Here is a 25,163-nt window from a genome sequence, read left to right on the forward strand (position 1 = left end):
TAGATGCAAAATACTCATTCAGTTTGTTTGCTATCTGAGCAGGATCATCAACAGTCGAACCATCGATGTCAAGTGGACCAATCATATTCAGCCCCTTCCTTTTAGAGTTTATATAAGTAAAGAAATCCTTGCTGTTTTTCTTAGCATCTTTTGCCAAAGATTTCTCGTAATCCGCCTTTGCCTGCCGAACCTCCTTTGTGACCTGATTACAGACTAGCTTATATCTGCCACAGGCTTCTGCGTCGCCTGATAATTTATATGCATCCCATGCATTTTTCTTCTCTGTCACGAGTCTCATTAGTTCATTTGATAACCATTTAGGCCTAAACCTTGAACAATATTTCTTCATCGGTATGAAAAGTCTAGTAGCTTCCACGATTAATTCCTTGAATGCTTCCCACTTAGAATTTACTGTTTGGAACATCGTCAGTCGATCCCACTGTACAGAATTTAAAAACTGTCTGAGACCACTGTACTCCCCTTTACGGAAGCAAAAACCCTTTCCTTTACCCCTGACGGTAGTTACCTCTTTGAGTAAATCCCACTTCAGCACACTGTGATCACTGCCACCTAGTGGTTCCTTTATCTGCAAATTCTTAATACACGAATGATCACTGCTGATAACCAGATCAAGAGTATTACTTTCTCTGGTTGCCTCTCGAACATGCTGCTGCAGAAAACAATCATCCAATAAATCCACAAAAGTCTGACTAGTGTGTGAGTGACCAACCCACAAGTTCCAGTCAATATCTGGGAAGTTAAAATCCCCCATTATAAGACATTCTGATTTACTGGCCCACTCTATTTCTCTGTACAATTGTTCATTGTACTCATTCGAGTCATTAGGCCTATAACACACTCCTACTCTTATTTTTGCTTTTGCAGTGCTTATGTCACACCAAACTGACTTAACAGTGCACTGTCCATCTATATCAACTGGATGCACTTCTCTTGATTTTATGTTTTTCTTAATTAACAGCATAACACCTCCTCCCTTTCTGTCCTGTCTATCCTTTCTGTACACATTGTACTCCCCAAATTCCAGTTCTGCATTCCTTATATCTTTGTGACACCACGTCTCTGCTATCCCAACAATATCCGCCTTTGATGTCTTGACCAACACTTCAAATTCATCAAATTTATTTACTATACTTCTAGCATTGGTATACATGCAAGCATACATGCTCCTATGCCTATTCCTCGTTACCCTAACACATCCCATATACCCAACTATTCCAGGATGACTGCCATCCGTCCCTGAAACCCCCAACACCCCTCGCTCCAGGTCGCTTCTTATTCTAATAGAAGTTGTGCAAGAATCACCTTCACCTCTGCCTGCGGTTACTGTTAAACTATTAGTCTTTGTATCCCCCCAAACTAGCAGTTTTCCGACCCACCTAACACTGCCTCGATAGCATCAGCAAATATTCTTGCACCCTTTCTATTTAAGTGTATCCCATCCCTGTAGAAGCAATCTCTCCTGTTAACAAGTACAGTCCAGGCTGAAAAAAATTCTACCCCTTGAGCCTTGCACAATCTTTCCAGGGCCGAATTGATCGACAAGGCTCTCATCATATACTCCCTCCTATCGTGTCTGGGCAGAATTGCAGACACTTTTAAATTCAACCCTAATTCTCGGCTTTTTTTCAACAGTGACCTGTACTTGTTGAGTAATTCTGCCGGTCTCCTACTCTTAATATCATTAGTGCCAACGTGTACAACTATATCACCTTTTGTGCCCTTGAAAGTGATATGGGATCTATCCAGTTATATTAAAGGAGGCAGCAAAGGAAGTAAGAAAACCCTTAGCCATAATTATGAGAGCTTCCTTGGACTCAGGGGAGGTACCCATAGACTGGAAATGTGCAAATGTGACCCCAATTCACAAAGAAGGATCAAAGGCTGACACAAGTAATTATAGACCTGTGAGCTTAACTTCTGTTCCAGGAAAATTAATGGAGGCACTGGTTAAAGAAGCACTGCAGGATCATTTAGACAAGACTTCGGTTATAGCTCGGACACAGTATGGTTTTGTTAAGGGGAAGTCTTGCCTGACCAATTTGATTGGATACTATGATGCAGTCACAAAAGAACTGGATGCAGGGAATAGCTTTGATATTATATACTTGGATCTTAGAAAAGCTTTTGATACTGTTGCACATGGAAGACTGCTGCACAAATTGGAGCAGTGTGACATTGGAGGCAAATTGCTGCTATGGATAAAGGGATGGTTGAGTGGCAGAAGACAGAGAGTGGTAATCAATGGACACTGCTCATCGTGGACTAATGTTATTAGTGGAGTCCCTCAGGGATCAGTGTTGGGTCCATTATTGTTTTCTGTATTTATAAATGATATTGATGATGGTATATCAAGCTTAATGTCCAAGTTTGCAGACGATACAAAGGTTGGCAGGGTTGTCAAGGACACTACTGACACTATGCTGCTGCAACAGGATCTGGAAAGGTTGAGCAGATGGGCTGAGAGGTGGCAAATGAAGTTTAACATTGACAAATATAAAGTACTACACATGGGAAACAGCAACCCCAGAGCAACGTATCAACTCTGTGGTACTATACTGACAGTGGTAGAGAATGAAAGGGACTTGGGGGTGGTTGTGCAGGCAGATATGAAGTTCTCTGAGCAGTGCAGACGGGCTGCAAGAGTAGCTCATGGAGTATTGTCAATGATATACAGGAATTTTTCCAGCAGGGATAAGGAGGTGATTATCCCCTTGTATAAGGCAATGGTCAGGCCACACTTAGAGTACTGTATACAGGTCTGGAGGCCTCATTTCAAGAAGGATGTAGAGCTGCTGGAACGAGTACAGAGAAGGGCAACAAGATTAGTGAATGGAACAAAGGGGTGCTCTTACGAAGAAAGGCTTAAGTTTTGCAAATTACAGTGTCTGGAGACTAGGCACCAGCGAGGAGATCTGATAGAGGTGTACAAAGCCTTGAATGGTTTGAGCATGCTCAATGCTGATGGGATTCTTCCTCTAGCTCAGAATAATCACCTGAGAGGGCATAAATTCAAATTGAGGAAAGACAGATGTAGGATAGACGTGCGGAAATTTGCCTTTAGCCAGCGGGTGGTTGGTTGGTGGAACAGACTTTCATCCCTTGTCGTGGAGGTTGATAGCCTAAATAAGTTTAAGGCTCAGCTGGACAGGTATTTCGAACGAACAGAGGGGTGAAGTGGAAGTGGTTTTTTTTTTTTTGGCTGATGCTGCATAAGCTTGCTCTCCTGCATCAAATGCCTCTACTAATGCTAATGCTAATATGATGGGCAAGAAAAATGGCTGCTTAAAATTGATGAAAGATGAGAATCCAGAAATGCTTCTTGTGCATTGTGTTATTCATAGGGAAAACTTGTGTCTCTTCAAGCTTTTTTGTGAAGAACAAAATGAAGACCATGTGAGACTTTTACTTCACACTGAAGTAAGGTGGCTCTCGAAAGGGAACTGCTTGAAAAGATTTATGGAACTATTTGATACTATTAGTGACTTTTTATGTGACAAACCTAAAATGAAGCATCTGTTAACGGTTGATGGTAAAGCATTTGTGAGTTATTTAGCCGATATCTTTGAAAAACTAAATATATTAAATAAACAACTTCAAGGAACAAATAAAACTCTCGTCGATGCAAAAGCGAAGACATTTGGTTTCATTACATTTATTAAATTATGTCAAAAATATATTTTTAAAAAAAATTTGAACAGTTTCATTGTCTGCAAAAATGTGAAGTGACTGATACCGCTGTATTTGTTATTGGTGATCATCTGAAAATTCTGTCCGATGATTTAAAAGAAAGGTTTTTTGATTTAAAACAAATTGATTTTCCAACCTAGATGATGCAACCAATGTTAGTGGATTTGTCTGATGTATCAATACAGTACCAAGAAGAATTCTCAGAAATGCAAAATGATGAGTCAGTTAAAACTTTATTCAATATAAAAGAAGCGATGGCATGGCTTTGTGATGAAACAGAAATTAAATACCCAAATTCAACCAACTTTGCAAGAGAGGTATTGTTACTGTTTCCATCTTCATATTTAGCTGAATGTGGATTTAGTGCCATAAATGATTTGTTACTAAAGAAAAGAAATCGACTGGATATCACAATGTCTATTATATGTTTTGAAAATTTACTTCCTATTTTTTTCTTAATTTTTCCTAATGATTTCTTCCTAAAACCTAAGTCTCGTGTCCTGAACAAGTTGTAATTAGGCTTCATTTAGGGAATAATTCAATTTTTGAATATAAAAAATATACATATATCGGTGTTTCCCAACGTTACATAGGGGGCATCAGAATTTTAGAAAGACTTAGGTGGGGCATGGTAAAAAAAAGGTTGGGAAACACCGGTTTAGACCATTCTGATTAGCTGGAGGAGACAGAAAATGATTATTAATGACCATTGCTTTCAATGGAGTCTGTCAAGGTTTGCTCCTGAACCCCTTACTATTTTCATGAAACCATATCAAGTTTAACATTCTGCTGATGATACAAATTTAGCAGGGTGGTTAATGACAGTAATCAGTTAATGACAGTAAAAAGTGGCAATTACGCTTTAATATTGATAAATGCAAGGTACTGCTACCCAAGGTAAGGGCAATCCAAGGATAACATCCTAATTGGGTAGTACCACACTTAAAGCAGCGGACAATGAAAAAGACCTGGGAGCAACTGTACAATTCAACATGTACTGCACTACTACATGAACTGTACTGCACTACTACATGAACTGTACTGCTTATTTGTACTGAACAGTTGAAATGAGCTCTATGATAGTTCACGGTGTTTCATCAATGATATACAGGAATTTTGGCAGCAAGGACAAAGAGGTGATTATACTGATGTCTAAGGCAATGGTTAAGGCTTGAATACTGCATACTGGTTTGGAAGCCTGAATTTAGGAAGGATGTAGGTCTGTTGGAACAGGTCTACATCCTGTTTTGGAAGCCTGAATTTAGGAAGGATGTAGATCTGTTGGAACAGGTACAGAGAACAACAAGATTAGCCAATGGCATAAAGGTACTCTCTTGCTATTAAAGACTAGTTCTGTAAACTAGAGTGTCTGGAAACTAGGCATCCAAGAAGAGATCCGATTGTTGTTTAATGCTTTAAACAGACTGAGTACATTAAATGCTGACAGCATCCTGACTAACAGATACAGGGGATATATATTAGAAAAGGATAGTTGTAGGATCAATGTGCAAACTCTTTCCTTTTTTGGCCAAAGAGTATATGGCTGTTGGAACAAATTTTCTTTTGTGTTGTGGCAGTGGGTAGTTTGAATGAATTTAAAGAAGGATTAGACAAATTATTAGAAGGAAAAGAAAAAAAAAAAAAAAAAAAAAAAAAGGCAAATTTTTTTTTTTTTTTTTTTTTGGCTGATGCTGTGTAAGTTTGCTTTCTTGCATCATTTTTCTACTACTAATACTAATGTCAGTGAAAATAACTAATAAAAGTTACAATAATATGTTGCATGGAGACTTACCTTTTCAAAACTAACCCACAGAAAGAATCCTGCCTTTGAATTATGAATATTTAAGTCCATCTTTTTAAGACGATGTTTGCAGTAATCATAAGTGTTTTGTAATCTCTTCTTATTAATATGTGTGAAGTTTAGGCACCATTCTTCAATATGAAAGCGGAAAAGAATGTTTAATTAATACAGCCATGGTTTTTGATAATACAATTGTATATGAGAGAGAGAGAGAGAGAGAGAGAGAGAGAGAGAGAGAGAGAGAGAGAGAGAGAGAGAGAGAGAGAGAGTATGTTTCGATTAAAATGCACTGGGACCTATCTCTTATTTTTATGTTTCAGCCATTTGCCACGTCAACTTTTTTTGTCATAATGGGCTGAAATTTTTGTACTTTTATGTTAAAATTAGACTATTACCATTTAGATTTTACAACTTCTAAATTTAAATTTTGGAATGAAATGAATAAAGCAATTTGATTTTTAAAAAAAATCTGAGCATAATGGTTGTATGATGTGTTCATTCATTGTGTATGTTTAGCTGTGCTGGCTATACAACTGCAGCTATGCTGTGACTTCTCACACTACAACCTTTGTATTATTATTTTGGGGTTTTTTTTTTAGATAAAATCAGTTTACATTCATTTCAGAAGTATGCCAATGACATTTTTTTGAACGAAACCAAGGATGGGAAAAATTTCTCAATGAGAAAAAATCTGCTGATCAGGCAAAATTTAAAACAGTAAAATCTAAACAGTAACACTCAGTCCAATTTTAACACTAAATTCAAAAATTTCAGCCCAAATATGAGAAAATATGTTTTGATAAATGACACAAACTTGAAAATAACCAAGACAGACTCTGTCACCTTTTAATTGAAACACCCTGTATATAATAGATAAAGCTTTTGAATTTAGTTATAAGATTAAAATATTTTTCATATTTGCATTAAATACATATAGACACATATAAATACAGACATCTCTATACGTTGAGTTAGTTTTGCATTAACAACACCTACCTAATATCTTGTGTGGCCACCTTTTGGCTGTAATATAGCCCATACACAAAGTCCTTTTCTAGGGTTCCAAATGTGCTCAACTGGGTTGAGATTGGGCAAGTTTGGCAGCCATGTAAGGATGGAGGATTCATTATCATGTTCCAAAAACCAGTTAGAAAACTTCTGGGCTTTGTGGCATGATACATTATGTTGTTGATGGATGCTGGAGTTGTCTGAATACACTATCATCATGAAAGAGTGTACTTGGTTGGCAACAACAGAAAGGTAGGCTTTCCCACTGAACTTGATTAGTGATCACACGACCCAGGGCATATCATGAAAACAGCCTCTAAACCATAAGACCACTACCTCAAGCCTGCTGGACAGCATCAATCACATGTGGCTGTCCTATGTGTGACCTTTAGCTGCTTGTTCGACCGCTGTTGAGCAGATTCCAGTATCTCAACAGCCATGTTGGCTGTTGAGATACTGGAATCTGCACATCTTATCTCCATAATCATTCTGCATTTGAGGTCAGAAAGATCTTGATGAACCATTCTTCCTCGCAGACACTCAAAAACATATCAGAACATTTGCAAATTATAATCTTATATCAGCCATTCCTGGCTTTGAGCCTTTGCCAGGATCAAGGCCAGTCCATTCCTACACGAGGGAGTATTAGTGCTAATTCAAAGCCAACTCAGATATATATGCAAATTAAAATTTAAATTAAATGAATAGTAAAGAAAAAGAACAGAATAAAGGAAGAAAATATAAAAGGATGGTAAGACGGTAAGAAAAATATTAGTTACTGTTAAAGCATATCCAATCACATAATTCAAGAATAAAGCATAAAGTGAAATATTTAAATTAAGAATAAGTTAGTAGAATGGCAACTCAGGTAAAAAACAAGCAAATACAAAGAAAACTTTGTATTTGCTCCAAAGAGGCGATTTTAATTTGCCTCTTTGCAGCAAATAGGAAAGGGAACTCATAGGAATAAAATGTTTAAATAAAGTAGTAATTATATTTTTAATCAGCACATCAGAGAAAATACTGCAGATAAGATTATTCAAAGCCTGATCTTTACCCACAAAGATGACATCATAGGTCTCGCAGTACAGTGGAGCCTCAACATCCGATGATAATTCGTTCTACAAAACCCACTGTATGTTGAAAATATTGTAAGTTGAAACCAATTGATTTCCTGTAATTGTGTTCACTCTTGACAAATGTCCCCAATAACACATGAAATAGGTATTTCTTACATGTTATACTTCATTTTTACATTAAAAATAAGTGTTTTATAAAGATTATTTAATAAAGTCATAAAAAATCTTAAAAAAAATAATAAAATAAATAAATAAATTAGCATTTACCTTAGACTTGAAGTGCAGAGTAGACGAAATCAATGGAAGCATAGTGGTGGTGGTGGGACAATATCAGGCATCTTTTCAGTCTTTTGTCACTACTGGCAAAGAAACTCTCCAAAATGGACTGTTTTTTACGACTTTTTTGTAGCTTCCTGCAGTGAGCAACTACTTCGTTTTCCATTTTTCACATCAGGAGTTCAGTGTTTTCAATGTTGGGGTGTTGTTTTACTATTTTTCTTAAACACTCCCAACAAGAAATGCCAGTCTTCAACTCTTCAGCTGACACTTTTTGGGTGTCTCCTTCCTCTCTAGTGTCACTCTCTATTTTCTCCTACTCTTGTATCTCCTCTGTTGTTCACTCACCCCCATGAGCGTCAATAATGTCCTCCACATCCTCTTCTCAACTCCAGACCACTGATTTACCAAAAGTGAAAATATCATTTGTCAAAGCCGTTATGGATAATTAAAGGCCAGATGTTTTTACAGGCTGAATTTAAGCACCCGATGGAAACATCATTCCAAAGAACTTACAATCAGCCTACACAGTCCGAAATGTTGAACTTCGACCTCCAAAAATCTTTAAGGGTGACAGCATTGACTTGAACAAAGTCAAACTGTGCTTCAACCATTCATTGAAGACATATCTTGTAACCCAGGCCTTCTTGTTACTGCACCAAAACATTCCCAGCATGCCTTTGTCAACCTTTTGTTGTTTAAATACTCTGGGGGTGGTACAGTGATACACAAGCAAAGGCTTCAGCTTAAAATCTCCAGAGGCATTGGCACTCAACAGGAGAGTGAGCCTATCTTTCATAGGCTTATGCTAAGGTAAATGCCTCACCTGGGCGATGTACATTCTCCTGGGCATTTGCTTCCAGAAGAGGCCGGTTTCGTCCATGTTAAAAACCTGCTGAAACCCCCTGTTCAACAAGCGCTTGGAATTCCATTTTAAAGGTCTCAGCTGTATTTTTTTTTTTAATATCAACACTGGATGCCTCTCCATGCCTTTCAACACTTTTGATATTCGCCCTTTTTTTGAAGGGCTCAAAACCAGCCTCTGCTGGCTTTAAAGTCTTCAAAGTCTTCAGCACTGCCACTGGTTGATGGAGCTTTAAGTTACAGATTATCATAGATCTGCTTAGCATGTTTACAGATAAATTGTCTAGGCACTGTGTCACCCTTCATTTGCTTTTCCCTAATCCATATCAACAAAAGCCTTTCCATTTCCACAATAAAGTCTCTTTCTTTATGCAACGAAATTTGTGGGATCATCACTAACTTTAACACTCTTCAGAATATCCTTTTGTTTAAGTAGCAATGGTTGATTGAGGAAAACCATACTCATGTACAGTACTAATGCACTAATTTTTACTCCTCCATGTTTTTTTTTTATCATCTCTTGCTTCACTTTAATAGAAATTTTATCCTTAACTTTCACTTTAGGAGCCATGGTTATTTAATTTCAATTTATTTAATTAATAAATTCTAAAATAACCACAATTAAATTACTGTAATTACATATAATTAACAAAGACACACTGCTTACACACACTGAACAAGCACATCAAATAGAAGATAAAGAAACTCTCCAAAGTACTGTAGCATGTGGGAATGTTTGTTGAACAAAGACATTAATTGATTGAGAACAATCGTATGAGTGATGTTCTGTGCAGCAAGAGTCTAAAAATTCCCACCCATGTATCGTTCCATCTATATCGGAAAGACATTGGTCCTTAAAATAAAAGATCGTATGGAAGGTATATCGGTTCTGAGAATATTGGATGTTGAAGTCATCTTAAGTCAAGGCCCCACTGCACAAGAACCATTAGAAGGGCTGATCATGTTGGAGGATGAAGAAAGAGATTGCAGTTGTTAAAGGAAAGGCATTGGGTTTAATTTCAGAAAATGGAACTATGACAGTTTAAAGTGGTAGAATGGCCTCTGTACAAAAGAAAAAGGGGGGTAAGTAGTCAAGAAGAGGGTACTGTAGAAGGAACACTTCTAATATAATTCAGAAATTGAAAGCCAATTAAATTGAAATTTAACAAATCCATGCATGAATTTGTCTAACATTCGAAATGCAGTGATTCCTTGACTATTATTGGCCTTGTGGTCCTCTGTCGAGTTGGGGTCAGTCTATTTTATTTTATTTTCTATTTTTAATTTATTTAGTCCCATATTGTAGGTAGTTTACGTCTCCATTCTTTATGATATTTCACACAATTCGGACCTTGGTACTATCAGGGGGTGCCATTAAATTTCAATTTAATTGGCTTTCAATTTCGAAATTATATTGGGAGCATTCCTTCTACCTCCTTCTCAACTGCTTCTCCCCTTTTCTTTTGTGTTGTTTCATTGGTTTAGTTTATTATTTTGCTCTACTGGTTTGCCATGCTACTGACATACATTTTTCAGTTTATTTCACACAACATTTGGTGGAATATGCATATTTGCTACCACTGACGTTTGCATTGCTAATTTTTTATTTATTTTTATCTTTATTTTCCTTCTTATTCTTTCATTTTAATTTGTTAAGCTTAAAATTTTATATATACACACACACTCAGTAATCAGTGAATTATGACCACTCCATCCAAAATGGGCTATGCTGCATAGCTCACAGGATAAAAACCCTAATAGCTTTGTATACTAGAGCAACGGTAATATGCATCAAGTCATGCAAGTCAAAGTGATAAAGTAACAGTTATGTGACATAGTAAAGATATAACAGAATTTCAAAAGGAAATGACTGTGGGAGCTTAGGCTTTCATATCAAAAATGGCATGTCTAATGACAGGATTGCAGGCTGACTGTGAAAAATCATTTGTTGGTGATTTCCCATGCTCAATGACAATTTCTCACACTCGTTGACCTAATGAAATTAATGTTGACTAGCTCACTTCATTATATGGTATATAGACACTGTTGGTTTATCAGTATGGCACTTACAAAGTGGGTAGCTTTGCCAATCATAGACACAGTTAATATTTTGCAACTGTACATAATGGTGGTGTTCTAAGAACCATATTGCTAAACAGTTAAGTGTTCTTAAGAGTTTGCTGTTCACCATTCGAAAAATGATTGAAAGCTTAGAGAAATCTGTTGCACCAGATAAGATCGGGGGCATGAAAGTGAAGTACTTGAATTTTGAAAAGATACTCTTGGATGACTAATGATGTGTGCAAAAAACATTCCTGTAGACAGAAATCTTTTAAAAACTAAGGTTGAATTGTTTGTGCATTGGATGAATATTAAAGATTAAGTCTTCTGGTGAATGGTTCCAGAAATTTAAGACTTGTCATGGGCTGTCTTTCAAAAAAAGGGTGTGACAAAAGTTCAGCCATTGATACTGAAGCTACAAAGGAATGGAACGAGAATCATGTAAAAAATGTTTTTTTGACATCCAACTAGAACAACATCTTCAATGCTGAAGAAACTGAACTTTCTAATGTGAAAACATCTTTGGCAGCACCTACTAAATTTTGGACTGAAGTAAAACCAATTTCTCAAGAAAATGCAACACGGAAATGACACAAATTCAGTCACATTAACATTGATTCATGATGTGAAAACATCTTTGGCGGCACCTACTAAATTTCAGTCTGACAGTCAGTGTTTAAGCCAATTGGCGAAAATGTGAAATGGAAATTATGCAAATTACGTCAATCCCTAAATGACTTTAATGCAATCACTAATGTTGATTTGTCAGAGTAAATAGCGTGTGTAAAACATTACATCATTATTTTGTACTGAAGTAAAACTGATGAATGATGCAAGTTAAACGAATATTTACGTCATTTAGGAAGTAGCGGACGTGAGCATAAAACATTACATTGTTCATAACTTCAGTCTGATTTTCGTCAAAGATGTTTTCCCATAAAACATCTTTCATACGTACAGGGTACACACACATGCATTTTTTTTTTAAGTTGCCACTAGATAAAATGCTTACATTTAATGGTGAAAAATGTAATGATGAGAAGTAAAAAAAAAAGAGGCAAAACAAGGGATTCTCCTAACAGCAAACACATCTGGCACAGAGGAACTGCCTCTCTTAATCGTTGCGAAAGCCCAGAAACCCAGATGCTTTAACTCCTTCCCAGAACATTTTTTTCTGGAAAATGTGCCGTAACGGATCGACTTTTTTTATTTTACGGATTAAAAGTATGCACATGCGAATACTCATTGTATAGTTTTTTGTGTTATTTATTGATTTTTTCGTAGAAAATATATGGGAGTAATTAACCCATTTGGGTTATCCTGAGTTATCTCGGGTACGCCAAAAAGTGTACAAACTGTACAGATTTTTTTAATAAATTAGCGATTGAGCTAATTTATTAAAAAAATAAATTAAGAAAGGCACAGAAAAAGTCTTCATTACTCATTATATAAATAAATTTAAAAAATCAAGTTGAACACACAAGCAGTAATTGCAAACTATCTACATTCTGACACATGGCCACTACAAGTGAACAGGCGAGGTAAGCGTCGCTTATGGGCGGCAATTCAAGAGGGTGCCGAAATATTTTTCGATATTGTTTTTGTGAATTATTTTCATGGGTTCAGTATTCTGCATTTAGGTTTGTTCGTTTTTTTGTTTGTTATTTGGTTTTTAGGAGCATTAGCAACCATACTGCTCCGGGAATATGCGGTGGTCATTCCCTGACCTTTCCGCATCCTCCGTATTTGGTGGTGATGGGCTCAAACTCTGCATTTAGGATGGCAAATTATATTTTTCTTGCTGGCGGCACAGGAACGCACGCTACTGTTCTGACATTGCTGTACAATATAAGTAAAACGAAAGCCAGTCGTTTGCTGCTAGGCATAAGAAAATCCTGAGAAAACTCTGGATTTACCTGCAAAATTAGCCAGATAGATACCAGAGAAAATACATTTCAGTCTTAAATTTGGAGGTATTGTTTGCTTCGGGTATTATTGTATCCCGAGATATTTCATGTAGTTCCAAATACCATTTAAAACTAAACGAGATATCTCGGGATAATCTGTGAAGGCGTTAAAGATGTTGCCAACCATGTATTGAAAAACCAAAAGGTTTGGAAGTCATCAAAAATCTATGAAGAATGGATTAGACTCAGATAACAAGATGAGCAGGGGAATGGAAAAATTCTGCTGTTTATGGATAACTGCACCTTTCATTGCCAAGTAAATGGCCTATATGCAGTTACTGTTGAGAACTTGCCACCTAATGACATCACTTCTTCACCCAATTGACTAAAGTGTAATCTAGTGTTTTAAAAAAAGGTACCAAAGAATGATATTAAACAAAATTGTGCTGTCTCAAAAACAAAACATAGTGCAAAATCAATATGCTGCATGAAATGTGTTTGTGTTTCAGCAAGGAATGAGGGTGATGAAAAGATTATCATCAACTGCTTCAAACATATTGAATATATCGCCTTGAATGATGCAATGAATTTGCGAAGCTTTGTATGCTTCTTCCTCTATTAATCACAATGATCACTCCAATTGAAGAAATTTTTGAGGATGTGCATGCATCATCACCTTTTGAAGACAAAGTGGATGAGAACATAAATGGAGAGAAACTCACTGATGTAATGGAACATGAAATTTGTAGTAATGAAAAGTAGAAACCTACTGTCATTGAGCAAGAAGTTTTGGTGAAATATCTTCTGTTTTTTTGTTATTTGGTTTTTAGGAGCATTAGCAACTAAGGCCATATTGCTCCAGGGATATGCGGTGGTCATTCCCTGACCTTTCCGCATTCTCCATATTTGATGGGCATGGGCTGAAACCCCAGATTATCAAGAAGCGTGTGCTACACACTGCTGCTCCTGCCCACCTGGCTACGGACGTGCCTGAAATATCCTCGTCAAGAATTAGTACTTGTATGTCGTTTTTTTTCAAATGCAGACTAACTGAAAGTGAATTTACTGCCATTATGCACCTTTGTATGCCAATGAGGCAAAACATTATGACCAGCAAGTCGTTATGCAAACTGAAGCAACTGCAGGAGAACTACGCCGCATGCCCGGGTCAAGATACGGTATAAAAAACACCTGATACTGAGCTCCGTTAATCAGTGTTACTCTTGTTCTTCAGATGGGAAAGGCAGCGGAATTAAGCGAATTTGACAAAGGACAAATTGTAATAGCCAGACGACTGAGTCAGAGCATATCCGAAATGGCATGTTTGGTGGGATGCTCACAGTTAGCCGTGGTTAGTACCTACCAAAAGTGGTCCAAGGAAGGGAAACCCATGAACCGACGATGAGGTGTTGGACGACCACAGCTCATCAATGCTCGAGGTGAGCGAAGGCTCTCCCGGATGGTACGTAGCAACAGAAGGGCAACTGTACCACAACTTGCCTGTAATTGGAATGCTGGTGATGGGAGTAATGTGTCACAACACATAGTACATCGAACCCTGCTGAAAATGGGGCTGTGTAGCCACAAGCTGCTCCGAATGCTCATGCTAACCACGGTTCACTGGAAACAGTGCCTACAATGGGCATGTGAGCATCAAAAGTGGAGCTAGAGTGATTGGAAGAAGGTAGTCTGGTCCGATGAATCACGTTTCCTGTTGCACCATGTGGACAGCCAGGTACGTCTGCATCATCTACCTGTGCAAGTGGTGACGCCTGGATGCAACGTGGGACGAAAACAAACCGGTGGCGGCAGTGTCATGCTTTGGACGATGTTCTGCTGGGATATCCTGGGTCCAGTCATCCATGTGCCAGGGACTCTAACGTCTACCACCTACCTGAACATCATTGCTGACCAGGTACACCCTTTCGTGGCAATGGTCTTCCTCTCTGGCAGTGCCGTCTTTGAGCAGGACAATGCACCATGCCACACCACCCAGATTTTTCAAGACTGGTTCGAGGAAGACTTTCAGGTATTGCCCTGGCCTCCAAATTCCCCAGAAATCAATCCCATCAAGCATCTGTGGGTTGTGTTGGAACAGCAACTCCGATCTACGGCATCTTAACCATGGACCTTACAAGAGTTAAAGGATCTACTGGTTACACGATTTTACCAGATACCACAAGACACATTTAGAAATCTTGTCGTGTCCAGGCCTCGCTGGGTACAAGCTGTTTTGGCCAAACGTGGAGGACCAACGTCATATTAGGTAGGTGGTCATAATGTTTTGGCTCATCAGTGTAATTCTCTTTTAAAACATGCTCTGCCACTGAAACAGCACATCTTGACAGATTATTTTAAAGTCTGAAATCATGTTCCCTGTTTAGAGCTGGACCTTGATATATACAGGGTGTTTCAGTTAAACGTTTCAGAACTTCTAAGAGGGGTGGGGTACATCCTGACAACTCGAAATCATATAGCAACGTGGGGTCGGAAATGCTTTCACAGAAGCACCATAAAAAGAAAAGAGACCGTAAGTGAGAAATCGTTTTAATAATACATGAAAAGAAGCAAAAGGTACATGGATTAAAGTAAGTGTTCGAAGTTGCTTCCACGGGCTACAATGCACGCCTCACATCTCCGACGCATGGACATCCGAACATTCTGGAATACTCCAGGCGAATTTCGAATTTCTTGAACAAGAACGCCAAGTTAGTAGGATGGATGATTACACGAACACAGAGTTAGCCAATATGCATTTGGCGTACGGGGCTGCAAATTGTAGTGGGCCAGCCGCACAGCGTTTGTACGCGGAACGATATCCGACGAGGCGCATTCCCAGTCATAATTTCTTTGCAAGACTGCACCAGAGGTTAGCTGAGAGAGGTTCATTTGAAAGAGCTGACAGGGACAGGGTAAGAACAGCACGGACTCCAGCCGTCGAACAGAATGTGCTGCAGCATGTACAGGGGAATCCAAGAACGAGTACACGAAGTCTAGCAAACGCAGTCGGGGTTTCCCATTGCAGCGTCTGGAGGATTCTCCGAGAACAAGACATACATCCGTTTCACGTGCAGCGTGTCCAGACACAGCAACCGGAGGATTATGCACCTCGTATTGCTTTCGCACAGTGGTACCTTGGAAAATGTGCTACAAATCCCCTTTTTCCTGCTGAAGTGTTGTTTTCCGATGAGGCATCCTTCACAAGGGAAGGAATTTTCAACACGCATAACGACCATATCTGGGCGGTCGAGAACCCGCATGCAATACGACGTCGTGCAGCACAGATTCGATTTTCGGTCAATGTATGGGCCGGTATTATGGGAGATCACCTCATCGGACCTTACCTGTTACCGTGTCGTCTAACCGGACCTATCTACTTGATCTTTCTGCAGCAAGTATTGCCACAACTTTTGAGAGATGAACAGATTTCTGCATCGACGCAACAGACAATGTGGTTCCAACACGATGGAGCCCCTGCCCATTATAGTGGAGATGTTCGTAACTACCTGGATGTCACATTTGGTCAACAGTGGATCGGACGTGGTGGTCCCGTGCGTTGGCCTGCTCGGTCACCCGACCTATCATGTCTTGATTTTTATTTCTGGGGTCATATGAAATCGCTAGTTTATGACACCCCTGTTGACAATGCTGAGGAGCTGGTTGCAAGAATCGCAGTAGCTGCCGAAGAAATTCGAAATTCGCCTGGAGTATTCCAGAATGTTTGGATGTCCATGCGTCGGAGATGTGAGGCGTGCATTGTAGCCCGTGGAAGAAACTTCGAACACTTACTTTAATCCATGTACCTTTTGCTTCTTTTCATGTATTATTAAAACGATTTCTCACTTACGGTCTCTTTTCTTTATGGTGCTTCTGTGTACAACACCGCTTCAGGAAAGCATTTCCGACCCCACATTGCTATATGATTTCGAGTTGTCAGGATGTACCCTACCCCTCTTAGAAGTTCTGAAACGTTTAACTGAAACACCCTGTATATATTTACACATATATGTGCTATTATATATAGTAATTATAATTACTGTATATACATAATTTATAAATTAATGTGATGATGAAGAGTGTTCATTTTGCATTGATTTTACTACACCAAACAATCAATGCAAATTGTACAATTTTAATTTTCTTGTTTAATACTGTAGTACATACAGTTTTGTTTTTTGGCTGATGCTGTATAAGCTTTGTTTAATAACATAAAACTACCGTAACCATAATATGTATCACTGCATTTAGGAATCTATTAGCTTAGTGGAGCATTGCCAATTAATCAATTAAATTTATTAATCTTCATTTTCATTTATTAACAATGAAAATATTAATTTTCATTGTTAATAAATTAAATTGTATTTAAATGGAAATCATGCCCAAGACTAGAAGAGCAAAGCAATGGGTACAAAGTAGTGGGAGGGCTGTGGTTTAGGGGAGAACCAAAGAAGGCGATGCAACACAACATAAAATGTGCAACTTGTGAAACGTTTGCTGACTTTCTGGAACAGGACTACCAGGGAAACGGAAAATATGTTGTATTTGGATAGATGGAATAGGACCAAGATATGTCTACCAGAAGCAAAAGTAGACAATGTTGTAGAGCAGATATCATCTTTTAAGAAGATATCTGCTCTACAAAAGGTGATACTGTTGTACACTTGTACACATTGGCACTAATGATATTAAGAGTAGATCTGACAAATTAACAAGTACATGCCAATGTTGGCAAAAAGTTACGAGTTAGGACTGAATATGACAGTGTCTGCAATTCTGCTGAGACATGATAGGAGGGAATATATGTTGAGAACTTTGTCAATCAATTTTGCCCTGGAGAGAATGTGCAAGGCTCATGGGGTAGAATTTTTCTTAGCATGGTCTGTGCTTGTTAATAAGAGAGACTGTTTTTACAGGGATTGGATACACTTGAATGCAAGCATATTTTCTGATGCTATCAAGGCAGTGATAGATGGGTTGGAAAACTGCTAGCTTGGGGGATACATAAACTAAGAGTTTAACTACAGCTGTGGGCAGAGATAAAAGTTATTCTTGCATTAATAATATTGGTACATGCAGTAGACTGGAAAGCATGGTATCTGGGATTTCAGGCCCTGGTCTGGGTCATCATGGAATGAATACACTGATGAGCCAAAACATTATGACCAGCGAGTCATTATGCAAATTGAAGCAACTGCAGGAGAACTATGCCGCATGCATGGGTCGAGATACGGTATAAAAAACACCTGATACTGAGCTCGTTAATCAGTGTTACTCTTGTTCTTCAGATGGGAAAGGCAGCGGAATTAAGCGAATTTGACAAAGGACAAATTGTAATGGCCAGACGACTGGGTCAGAGCATATTCGAAAAGGCACGTCTGGTGGGATGCTCACAGTCAGCCGTGGTTAGTACCTACCAAAAGTGGTCCAAGGAAGGGAAACCCATGAACCGCCGATGAGGTGTTGGACGACCACGGCTCATCGATGCTTGAGGTGAGCGAAGGCTCTCCCGGATGGTATGTGGCAACTGTGACGCAACTCGGGACAGGAGTAATGTGTCACAACACACAGTACATCAAACTCTGCTGAAAACGGGGCTGAGTAGCTGCAAGCCGCTCCGAGTGCCCATGCTAACTATGGTTCACTGGCCGGCGACAGTGACTACAATGGGCACGCAAGCATTGAAACTGGACCTTGAGTGATTGGAAGAAGGTCGTCTGGTCCGATGAATCATGTTTCCTCTTGCACCATGTGGATGGCCAGGTACGTGTGTGTGTGTGTGTGTGTGTGTGTGTGTGTGTGTGTGTGTGTGTGTGTGTGTGTGTGTCATTTACCTGGGGAAGTGATGGCACCTGGATGCACCATGGGATGAAAACAAGCCAGTGGCAGCAGAGTCATGCTTTGGGCGATGTTCTGCTGGGATAACCTGGGTCCAGTCATCCATGTGCTGGGCACTCTGACATCTGACGCTTACCTAAAAACATCAACCACTGAAAAGACTCCACTGCCTGGACGGGACTTGTCTGTCCCAGGATTGACACCACCCAGATTTGACCCACTCAGATTGACACTACCCAGATTTGACCCACTCAGATTGACTCTACCAAATATGACTTCATGCAGCTCACTACTGAAATGACTTCAACACCTGGATGGGATCTGTCTGTCCCAGGATTGACACTACTTGAATTTGACCTTCTCGGACTGGACCCAACTATCAGTTCATGCAGCATTGCTGCCAACACCATGTGGCGATCCTAAACCCATGCTCCCTTGCATGGCCCTGTTTCTCCCCTTTTCCCGGCATGGGAGAGGTGACAGTCCCTTTGTCTCCTCCTCCTCCCCCACTGCCCCTCTTTCCTTCTGGTAGGGCATGGTCCTGCCTCACTGATTTTGGGGTCATCTACTCTATTGACCCTATACTTCTGTCTCTCCCCCAACCTCCCCCCCAGCTTTCCAACTAGCGTTTATCCCGGGTCAAAATTATCCTAGACCTACACCTAAAATTCTTAATTCCATACTGTATAACTTAAAACTCATTTCGTCTGACCCAACCTCTAGCCCCCCCCCCTTTTTAAGGTCCTAGCCACTGAAATCTCAGGAAATTTGGTGGCAGGACCTGCCAGAGTACTTATTTATAAATACTGGTGTACCTGGCCCGCCTCCATGGGGCTTAGTGTGGGCAACGTTGAGCCTCAGTAGGGGTCCAGTGACTAAATAGCCATATAAACAATGGTACACGATGCTACACCCAACAATATCCATACACTTTTAAATATCGGCCTTTATAGCTTGTTGTTTGTTTGTTATTTGGTTTTTAGGAGCATTAGCAACTAAGGCCATATTGCTCCGGGATATGCGGTGGTCATTCCCTGACCACCTGGAGGATGCGGCCATTCTGCATCCTCCGTATTTGGTGGTGACGGGCTCGAACCCCAGTCTAATCAAGAAGCGTGTGCTACGCACTGCTGCTCCTTCCCACCTGGCTACAGAGTCATCTGGCCTTTAGAGCATACTGTGACACACGACAATGTAGACTACGCGGAGATTGGGGAACCCCTGGTGCCATTAGACCCTAAACACACTTTACACTTTACCTAAACATCACTGCTGACCAGGTACACCCTTTCATGGCAACAGTCTTCCCCTCTGGCGGTGCCGTCTTTCAGCAGGATAATGCACCATGCCACACTACCCGGACTGTTCGAGACTGGTTCACAGAACATGAGGAAGACTTCCAGGTATTGCCCTGGCCTCCAAATTCCCTAGACATCAATCCCCTCGAGCAGCTGTGGTTTGTGTTGGAACAGCAACTCCAATCTGCGACATCTCAATCATGAACCTCACAGGATCTGCTGGTTACAAGTTGGTACCAGATACCACAAGATACATTTAGAAATCTTGTACCATCCAGGCGTCGCCAGGTACAAGCTATTTTAGCTGCACGTGGAGAACCAACATCATATTAGGTAGGTGGTCATAATGTTTTGGCTCATTGGTGTATATTGGCTGTTAGGGCAGGGCCAGGGCTAGGATTTTTGGCACCCCTATGCAGAAATGTATTTGGCAACCTTGAAGATTGCAACGAATACTACAATTTTGAATAAATATAAATGAAAATACATTTTTTATTTACATCAATTACATTCTCACTTTACGTGCTTTAATATTGACAAAATCAAGTACAAGTTCAGATACATTTAATTGTTCACAAATATTGAGTTCTATAGATAACATTGCCAGATTTACCAGCCTATCTTGTAACATACCTGATCTTAAATAGTTTTTAATAAGTTTTAATTTGGAAAATGATCTCTCCTCACTTGCAACACTTGTGGAATTTTTAATGAAATTCTTGGGGCTATTGTCAAATTTGGAAAAGGCAATTTATTTGTGCAAATAAATTTTAATGTTTCATAGAGATTTTTAAATTTATCTAAATCCAATTTAAAAAGATCCTTGAATGCACATATTTCGTTGAATAAATCAGTTCCATTTACATCTTTGTTATCTCCATCTGTTAAATGTATCTGCAAATTGCTATGATTCTGTCAATGTTTTTTGTGATCAGAATCATTGGGTTTTTGTAAATCATACAAAATGGCGTTGAAGAAATCCATTCAAAATTTATCTTCCGGTGATTGCAACAATTCATCCTCATGCTCTTAGTCAAAATGCTTACATTTTTTCCTTCAACAAACTTGTTCTACAGTTTGGAAGTTTGGTATAGCATCAAGATCTTCACAAGCTTTTGTGTTGAAGTTTCTTGTAGCTGGCATCTGCCACGATAATTCTAAATAAAAGTTTTTAAATTTTTTATGGATGTCAAAAATACAACCATGTTTGCACTAATATTTTGAATCATTTCACTTACAGGATTGATATAATATAATACATCATGCCATAGTATCAATGACCACAAAAATTTGAAATCCTCTATCTTAGTGCATAATTATTTGGCATCACATCGTGTTTCTTTAGACATCATTTCATTACGATAAATTCCATATAGGGAATCACATATTTTTCCAGTTTGATGCCTTACAGGTCACAGAGTGTCAATGCAGCTTTCCCATCGGGTATCCACAACGGGCTTCAATGTTAACAAGGAAATGTTCCTTGAGTACTTCCCAGCGTTTTGCTGATCCTACGAGAAGTTTGTAATTTCTTCTACAGTTCCAAAGAACCTGATTGTTTCAGTATTTAGTTTAGCTGCATCACTGATGATTAAATTGAGGCTGTGGGCAGCACAGGATACAAAGAAGGCACAAGAGTTTTTATTGAAAATTACTTTTTTTAGTCCATGTTCTGCACCCTTCATATTCGTGCTGCTATCATACCCTTGTCCTCTTGTGTCACCAATATCCAGATTCCAAGCATGTAATTTATTTACAATAACACTACATAAACCTTTGCCAGTTGAACCAGATATTGGCAAAAACCCCAGGAAGTGCTTTGCAATTAATACCATATCATCTGAACGTGAAACATAACATATAATAACTGATATTTGCTCAATATAACTGATCCTGAGTACAATCCAATATATTATATTGGAATATATTATAATATTAATAATATTTTGATGGAATAATATTTTGCTTTATTATTGCAGTCAAAATCTTCCCAGTGATGCATTGCCTAACGAGCTAATAATTTAATTTTGAATATATTTGCTTAATTAAATAATGGCTCAGATTTTAAGGTTCTTTCGATATGTATTGACATAACAGGATTGAATTTACTAAACAATTGTATTAATTTTAAGAAGTTGCCATTGTTTCTCTCGATTTCAAAAGCTTTACGAACCGGGCACCTCCGTAGCCAGGTGGGCAGGAGCAACAGTGCGTAGTACACGCTTCTTGATTAGACTGGTGTTTGAGCCCATGACCACCAAATATGGAGGATGCAGAAAGGTCAGGGAATGAAAACCGCATATCCCTGGAGCAATATGGCCTTAGTTGCTAATGCTCCTAAAAACCAAATAACAACAACAACTTTACAAACCCCGTAACGCTAGACATTGAAATCCAAGATATTTTACAATTTTGATAATCCTTGAAATGACATCTGTCAAGTGTTTCTTCTCCAGTTTGTATGACCTTTCATTTTGTGCATCAGTTGTGATTTTATTCATAAGATTCCTTCTAAAGTCGCATCATTGTTTCAAACAGCCTTGTGCCGGTGAAGTTTTTATAGCTGCGGAAAATAGAGAAGTTTTTTTCTGTTTTATTAACTTAAATTGGCATATTAACTTATTTTCTAGAGTAGCTTTATATTCCTAGTTATGACACTTAGTTTAAATTTTAACTTAGAGATTTTGCAGGTTATTACTTAATATCGGTAAGGGTATCCGATCCACGTGTTTTACAAGTTTTGCAGCTCCAGTGAATGGGAAGTTTTTTAGCTATATTTAGCAGCTTTATTGACTTTATTGTTATATTAAATTATATTCTATAAGTAGCTTATAGACCTAGTCAAGATCCTTGGTTTATTCTGAATTGAGACAGTGAGATTTTGTAAGTTAATTAATACTAAGTGGCTGTAGATTTACTGTTCGAAATTTGCCACCATTGTTATATGATACAACATTATATCTCGAACTAGATAGCATTAGCTTAGTAGAGTATATAATATTATCAATTAATCAGTAAAATTTATTAATCTTGTTAAACTTCATTGTCAATTAAATTGTACTTTTTAACTAAATACATATAACTTAGATTTTACAAACGTAACATAATTTATTAATACATAACTTGATACGGAAGTTAAATAACGGAACTCGAAGATAATACTCGATACTGAAAAAATACATATAGATATAGTGTTATAACTGCATTGGGCTACAAGTTTAGGGTTATAATTTTGTACTGAAATTGAAATTTTATAGAAAATTTGAATTGAAATCATGACTCAGACCAGAGCAGCAAAGCAAAAGCTCAAGCTAAATGGAGTGCTGTGTCAGGGGAGAACTGAGGGGGGGCAGTTGCCCTCTGAAGCACAGCCTTTTAAAATGCACTGCTTGCTTGATGTTTGTGGAGCAATCAGGTATGGGACATGATATTGCCAGGGGGATGTCTTTGTATGCGCACGATGTAAGGAGTGTGAGAAAATCAGGCGACAACTCAGCGTTGTTATGGGCCTATATCACAGCTTGAAGGACAGGGTGGATGCCCTCAAAGGATCTAAACTGAGGAGCCCATCAAGCTCTCAGCTGCTCACATCAACACCAGAGCTTGTACTTGATCATCACGCAACACACCGACAACCCCTAAGGCAGAATGCGCTGGTTCCACAGGAACTAGTAGTTGTTGATGACTCTATTGTCAGGGAAACGGGGTACATGGTATGTAAAAAGGATAGGTGGAACAGGAAAAGGGTACGTCTGCCAGGGGCAAAGGTTGATGATGTTGTGGAGCAGATATCATCTTTTAAGGGCACAAAAGGTGATATTGTTGTACCCGTTTGACACTAATGATATTATGAGTAGGAGACCGGCGGAATTACTTAACAAGTACAGGTCACTGTCGAAAAAAAGCCGTGAATTAGGGTTGAATTTGAAAGTGTCTGCAATTCTGCCCAGACACGATAGGAGGGAGTATATGATAAAAGCCTTGTCGATCAATTCGACCCTGGAAAGATCGTGCAAGGTTCAAGGGGTAGAATATTTCAGCCTGGTCTGTACTTGTTAACAGGAGAAATTGCTTCTACAGGGATGGTATACACTTAAACAGAAAGGGTGCAAGAATTTTTGCTGATGCTATTGAGGCAGTGTTAGGTGGGTCGGAAAACTGCTAGCTTGGGGGAATGCAAGGAATAAAAGATTAACAGTAGCCACTGGCAAAGCTGTAAGTGATTCTTGCACTGCTTCTATTGGAATGAGCAGCAGCCTGGAAAGCAAGATGCAGGGTATTTCAGAGACTGCTGGGAGTCATTGCGGTACAAGTAAACACATGGGATGTGTTAGGGTAGCTAAGAATAGGAACAGGTGCATGTATATGCTAAGAGTTTGGTAAATAAATTTGATGAATTTTAGGTGTTGCTCAAAACATCAAAGGCAGATATTGTTAGAATATCAGAGACGTGGTGTCACACAGATATAAGGAATGCAGAACTGGAATTTGGGGAGTACAATGTGTACAGGAAGGATAGATAGGATAGGAAGGGAGGAGGGGTTACATTATTAGTTAAGAAACACAAAATCCAAGTAGGTGAAGCCAGTCGACGTGGCTGGACAGTGCAGTGTCGAGTCAGTTTTGTGTGACATAGCATTGGGAGATCAAAATTGAGAGTAGGAGCGTGTTATAGGCCTAATGACTCTAATGAATATAATAAGAAACTGTTTGTAAAATAATAAGAGGCGTATACCTCAGTATATAGTAGGAAGAACACACGTATTGAGCATTACAGCTCTGATTCATATTATCTAAATAAGAAACTGTACAGGGAAATAGAATGGGCCAGTAAATCAGAGTCTTATAATGGGAGATTTTAATTTCCCAGATATTGAATGGAATTTGTGGATTGGTCAATCACACACTAGCAAGGCTTTTGTGGATTTATTGGATGATTGTTTTCTACATCAACATGTTCGGGAGACAAGAGGGAGTAATACTCTTGATCTCATTATCAGTAGTGATTCTTCATGCATTAAGAATCTGCAGATAAAGGAACCACTATGTGGCAGTGATCACAGTGTGCTCAAGTGGGATTTACTCAAAAAGGTAACTACCATCAGGGGTAAAGGGAAGAGTTTTTGCTTTTGTAAAGGCGACTATGCTAAGACATGGTGGTCTAAGACAGTATTTAAATTCTATACGGTGGGACCAACAGCAAATTCAAAATGGGAATCATTTAAAGAATTTATCTTGGAAGCTACTAGGCTTTACATACCAACTAAGTTCATATTGTTCAAGGTTTAGGCCTAAATGGATGTCAGATGAACTAATGAGACATATG

The 25,163-nt window shown here is 38.8% G+C and overlaps 1 protein-coding gene across 1 annotated transcript in view; it reads right to left on the reverse strand.

The window, feature by feature from the left end:
• LOC150077289 (putative inactive 1-aminocyclopropane-1-carboxylate synthase-like protein 2) overlaps positions 1-25,163 on the reverse strand; it is a 268,091-nt gene that overhangs the window by 59,744 nt on the left and 183,184 nt on the right. The window contains exon 12 of the mRNA XM_090386134.1: positions 5,501-5,640. Within this exon, the coding sequence (XP_090242260.1) occupies positions 5,501-5,640 (140 nt within the window). The remainder of the gene's footprint in view (positions 1-5,500; positions 5,641-25,163) is intronic.

This window comes from Mastigoproctus giganteus, chromosome 12 (assembly GCF_048544385.1).
Source record: "Mastigoproctus giganteus isolate SK-2022 chromosome 12, ASM4854438v1, whole genome shotgun sequence".
In the NCBI taxonomy this organism is placed as follows: Eukaryota; Metazoa; Arthropoda; class Arachnida; order Uropygi; family Thelyphonidae; genus Mastigoproctus; species Mastigoproctus giganteus.